This window comes from Calidris pugnax, unplaced genomic scaffold, assembly GCF_001431845.1.
Source record: "Calidris pugnax isolate Ruff unplaced genomic scaffold, ASM143184v1 scaffold324, whole genome shotgun sequence".
Taxonomy (NCBI): domain Eukaryota; kingdom Metazoa; phylum Chordata; class Aves; order Charadriiformes; family Scolopacidae; genus Calidris; species Calidris pugnax.
The window spans coordinates 319,603-325,131 of NW_015091153.1; the positions used below are offsets into that span (position 1 = coordinate 319,603).

General features: G+C 63.1%; 1 protein-coding gene across 1 annotated transcript in view; it reads right to left on the reverse strand.

The window, feature by feature from the left end:
* The window catches only part of MAP3K12 (mitogen-activated protein kinase kinase kinase 12), a 38,188-nt gene that overhangs the window by 22,798 nt on the left and 9,861 nt on the right, over positions 1 to 5,529 (reverse strand). Inside the window, exons 2-7 of the mRNA XM_014959293.1 lie at positions 5,226 to 5,409; positions 3,441 to 3,632; positions 2,454 to 2,612; positions 1,813 to 1,971; positions 550 to 681; positions 18 to 134 (exon numbers count right to left, since the gene is read on the reverse strand). Coding sequence (XP_014814779.1) covers positions 18 to 134; positions 550 to 681; positions 1,813 to 1,971; positions 2,454 to 2,612; positions 3,441 to 3,632; positions 5,226 to 5,409 — 943 coding nt within the window. The remainder of the gene's footprint in view (positions 1 to 17; positions 135 to 549; positions 682 to 1,812; positions 1,972 to 2,453; positions 2,613 to 3,440; positions 3,633 to 5,225; positions 5,410 to 5,529) is intronic.

Genomic DNA, 5,529 nt, shown 5'->3' on the forward strand with positions numbered 1-5,529 from the left:
CCCCCCCCCCCGCTCACCTGAGCAGCTCCTTCTCCTTGAGCTCCAGCTGCAGCATGAGGGCGCTGAGCTCCATGTAGAGGTTGTTGGCACGTTCCAGCTTGCGCTCGTAGTGCTCCCGGATGTCCAGCGCATGCCTGGGGACACGGGTGACATTGTCACACCTGGCACCCCACAAGGTGCCCCACGGCACCCACCTATGCACAAGGACAGCCACCCAACAGCCCTCCCTGCACCCCATGGTCCCCCCTGGTCCCCCCGCCATGTCCTCAATGCCCCCATGGCACCCGGTGTCCCCTGTGTCCCTGGTGTCCCCCGTGTCCCCTGTGTCCCCGGTGTCCCCCGTGTCCTCTGTGTCCCCCATGTCCCTGGTGTCCCCCATGTCCCCGGTGTCCCTGGTGTCCCCGGTGTCCCCCGTGTCCCTGGTGTTCCCCATGTTCCTGGTGTCCCCTGTGTCCCCCATGTCCCCCATGTCCCTGGTGTCCCTGGTGTCCCTGGTGTCCCCCATGTCCCTGGTGTCCCCAGTGTCCCTCATGTCCCCGGTGTCCCCACCGCAGCTCCTCGCGCCGGCGGTTGATGAGCTCCTCCTCCAGCCGGTGCAGACACGTCCCCTCCGACTTGATCTTCTCGAAGTGCAGCTTCACCTCCTCCCGCCACTCCGCCTGCGGCACGGGGCACTGGCTACTATGGGCACCAGGCATTGGCCACCACCATCACTGGCCACCATGGGCACCTGGTGTCCCGGCTACCATGGGCACCAGCTACTGTGGGCACCAGGCACTGGCCACCACAGGCACTGGCCATGATGGGCACTGGCTACCACGGGCACTGGCCGCCATGGGCACCAGGCACCTCAGACACTGGCCATGGGCACCGGCCATTGGCCACCACAGTCACTGGCCACCATGGGCACTGGGCCACCACAGGCACCAGGCACTGGCCACCACAGTCACTGGCTACTATGGCCACCAGCTACCGTGGGCACCAGGCACTGGCCACTTCCAGGTGGTGGGGTCCCTGGATGCTGGGGGTCCCAGGTGGTGGGGTCCTGGCCTATGGGGTCCCTGGGTGTTGGGGGTCCCAGGTGCTGGGGGTCCCTGGGTCCTGGGGGTCCTGGGTGCTGGGAGTCCTGGGTGGTGGAGGTACCGGGTGGTGGAGGTACCAGGTGGTGGGGTCCCAAATGCTGGGTGTCCCAGGGCTCATGGGTGGAGGGGTCCCTGGTTGCTGAGGTCCTGGGTGGTGGGGGTCCCAGGTGCTGGGGGGTCCCAGGTGCTGGCTTTGTGGGACCCCAGGCAGAGAAGGGTGCTCAGGAGACAGTGGGGTGTCCGAGGGACAGCAGTGCCCAGGGTGCAGCCCATGGACATCCCACCCACCACCCCCCCAGGGTGGGGGGACCACCAGGGTGGGGGCTCCAGGGGGTCCCCTCTGCGCTCCCCACATTGGGGTGACAGTGGCGGGGCCCTCGTGGTGGTCCCTACATCAAGGGATTGTCCCCATGGGATGTCTCCATCAGGGCATGGGTGCCCATGAGGTGGTCCCATCTAGGGTGTCCCCATGGGGTGGCCAAGGTGGGGTGTCCCCATGGGGTGGTTCCATCTAGGGTGTCCCCACAGGGTGTCCCTACAGGATGTCCCCATGGGGTCACCAAGGTGGGGTGTCCCCATGGGATGTCTCCACCAGGGTATGGCTGCCCATGAAGTGGTCCCATCTAGGGTATCCCTACAGGGTGTCCCCATGGGGTGTCCAAGTGGGGTGTCCCCATGGGGTGGTTCCATCTGGGGTGTCCCCACGGGGTGTCCCCACGAGGACACTCACCAGCACTGGCGCAGCAGCACCTTGAAGCCGTCGGGGCAGCCGGAGGGGACGGGCAGGTGGAGGCTGTTGCTGCCCACCCCCCAGATGATGGCCGAGGAGTCCACATCCTTGTAGGGGATCTCCCCCGTCAGCAGCTCCCACAGCACCACCCCGAAGGACCTGCGGACACCCACGGTCCCCGTCACCCACAGCCCTGGTCACCCAACAACCCCTGCCACCTGTGGTCTCCATCACCCACAGCCCCCATCACCCAATGGCCCCTGTCACCCATGGCCCCTGTTCACCCAACGGATCCCATCACCCAACGGATCCCATCACCCAACAGATCCCATCACCCAACGGAACTTATCACCCAACAGCCCCCATCACCCAATGGCCCCTGTCACCCAATGGATCCCATCACCCAACAGCCCCCATCACCCAACAGATCCCATCACCCAACGGATCCCCAAGGTGCCCGATGGCCTTCACCAGATGTCAACATCCTCATAGATGGGCTCCTTGTGGACGACCTCAGGTGACCAATGTCCCAATTGCCTCCCAAAGTCCCCCATGTTGCCGTGTCCCCAGTGCCACCAGAGCTTCCTGGTGTCCCCAAGGTTCCCATGTCCCCGACGTCCCCGAGGTCTCTGTGCCCTCACCAGATGTCAACCTTCTCGGAGACAGGCTCGTTGCGGATGACCTCGGGTGCCATCCAGGCCACGGTGCCAGCAAAGGACATCTTGGTGCTCTTGTCGATGAGCTCCTTGGAGGTGCCGAAGTCTGAGATCTTCACCACGTCGTCGTAGGTGATGAGCATGCTGGGGGGCACCCGCTCAGCGCCACGCCAGTGACACGGGCACCGCACCGCCACCGCATGCAACTGCCATGGGCATCGTCGGGTCATGGGCATGCCACCACCACGGGCACACCACCACCATGGACATACCACCAGCATGGACATGCCACCACCATGGGCACAGCACCACCATGGACATGGCACCACCATGGACGTAGAACCACCACCATGGGCACAACACCACCATGGACATGGCACCACCTTGGACGTAGAACCACCACTATGGGCACAACACCACCATCACGGACAGGGCACCACCATGGACACGCTACCATGGATATGGCACCACCATGGGCACAACACCACCACGGACACGGCACCACCACAGCACCACCATGGGCATGCAACTGCCATAGACATGGCACCACCATGGATGGGCACAACACCATCATGGACACGGCACCACCATGGCCATGGCACCACCATGGGCATGCTACCATGGACACAGTACCACCATGGCCATGGTACCACCATGGGCATGCAACTGCTATGGACATGGCACCACCATGGACATGCTACTATGGGCACAACACCATCATGGACACGGCACCACCATGGCCATGGCGCCACCATGGGCATGCAACTGCCATGAACATGACACCACCAAGGCCATGGCAGTGCCATGGCACCACCACGGACATGCAGCTGTCACCAACACACTGCCCCCGAGGACAAGGTACCACCACGGACCTGGCACCACCATGATCATGCAACCACCACATGCAGGTCCCCACCACGGGCACCCACCCAGCACCCACGGGTGCTCCCCAAGCTGCCCATCCCCGCTCACTTGGGCGACTTGAGGTCGCGGTGGATGATCTTGTGGAGGTGCAGGTAGTTCATGCCGCCGGCGATGCCCATGGACCAGTCGACGAGGAGGGAGGGGGTGACCTTGCGCCCGGCGCGAAGGACCTCATAGAGCTGGCCCTGGGCGCAGAACTCCATGATGATGCAGTAACAGGGGGCCTGGGTGCACACACCCCTGCAGGCACAGCGGCACCCTCAGGACCACCACATGGGCACTGGGGCCACCCAGCAGCACTGGGGCACCCAGCTTCTCCAGGTCATCCAACATCTCTAGGGCACCCAGTTTCACCAGGGCTCCCAGCTTCCCCAGGGCACCCAACTTCTCCAGGGCTCCCAACTTCTCCAAGACACCCAACTTCTCCAGGGCACCCAGCTTTTCCAGGGCACCCAACTTCCCCAGAAACCCAAGTTCTCCAGGGCACCCAACTTCACCAGGGAACCCAGCTTCCCCAGGGCACCCAACTTCTCCAGGGCATCCAAGTTCTCCAGGGCACCCAGGTTCTTCAGGGCACCCAGGTTCTCCAAGACACCCAACTTCTCCAGAAACCCCAGTTCTTCAGGGCACCCAACTCCTCCAGGACACCCAACTTCTCCAGACCACCCAGCTCTTCCAGGGAACCCATCATCTCCAGGGCACCCAACGTCACTGGAGCAGTGTGTCAGTGCCCCGTGTCCTGCCCGACCATCTCCATGGTGCCCCATGGCACAGCATGACCTCCCTGCCTGTCCCATGCTGTGTCCATGCCCATGTCCATGCCCCATGCCCATGGTGCTCCCCGTGCCCCATGTCCATGCCCATGCCCATGGTGTTCCCCAGGCCATGTCCATATCTATGCCCCACACCCATGCCACGTCCATGCCCCATACCAAGTCCATGCCCATGCTGTGTCCATGTCCTGTGTCCATGACATTCTCCATGCCCATGGCTTGCTCATGCCATGTCCATGTTCCATGCCCATGGTGTTCTCCATGCTCATGCCCCATAGCATGTCCATGCTCATGCCATGTCCATGTTCCATGCCCCATACCATGCCCATGACCCATAGCATGTCCATGCCCCATGCCGATGGTGTTCTCCATGCCCTGTACCCATGACGTTCTCCATGCCCATGGCTTGCTCATGCCGTGTCCATGTTCCATGCCCCATAGCATGTCCGTGCCCCATGCCGTGCCCATGCCCGTGCCCCATGCTATGTCCATGCCCCAGACCCATAGCATGTCCATGCCCCATGCCGATGGTGTTCTCCATGCCCTGTACCCATGACGTTCTCCATGCCCATGGCTTGCTCATGCCGTGTCCATGTTCCATGCCCCATAGCATGTCCGTGCCCCATGCCGTGCCCATGCCCGTGCCCCATGCTATGTCCATGCCCCATGCCCATGGTGTTCTCCATGCTCATACCCCATAGCATGTTCATGCTCATGCCGTGTCCATGTTCCATGCCCCATACCGTGCCCGTGCCCCATGCTATGTCCATGCCCCATGCCCATGGTGTTCTCCATGCCCCATAGCATGTCCATGCTCATGCCATGTCCATGTTCCATGCCCCATACCATGCCCATACCCCATAGCATGTCCAAGCCCCATGGCCATGGCGTTCTCCATGCCCATGCCCCATGCCACGTCCACACCCATGATGTTCCTCATGACCATGGCTTGTCCACGGCGCGTCCACACCCCACGACCACGGCTCAGCCCTGCCCCACACCACGTCCATGGTTGTCCCCATGGTGTCCCCATGCCCACCCCTGCCCCACGGCCCCTCACTTGAAGGTGATGATGTTGGGGTGCTTGAGCTTGCGCAGGTGCTTGATGTCGGTCTCCTTGAGGTCCCGCACCTTCTTCACGGCCACCTCCTCCCCATGGAAGCGGCCCAGGAAGACGGCGCCCTGCGCCCCACTGCCGACCCACTGCAGGTCCAGGATCTCCTCGAACGGCACCTCCCAGGGGGCTGCGGGCACCCCCATATCAGCGCCCCCCCATATCAGCACCCCAACATCGGCACCCCCCCCACCCCACATCCCAGTACCCCAATCTCTGCCCCATAGCACCCTCCCTGCCCCCTTGTATC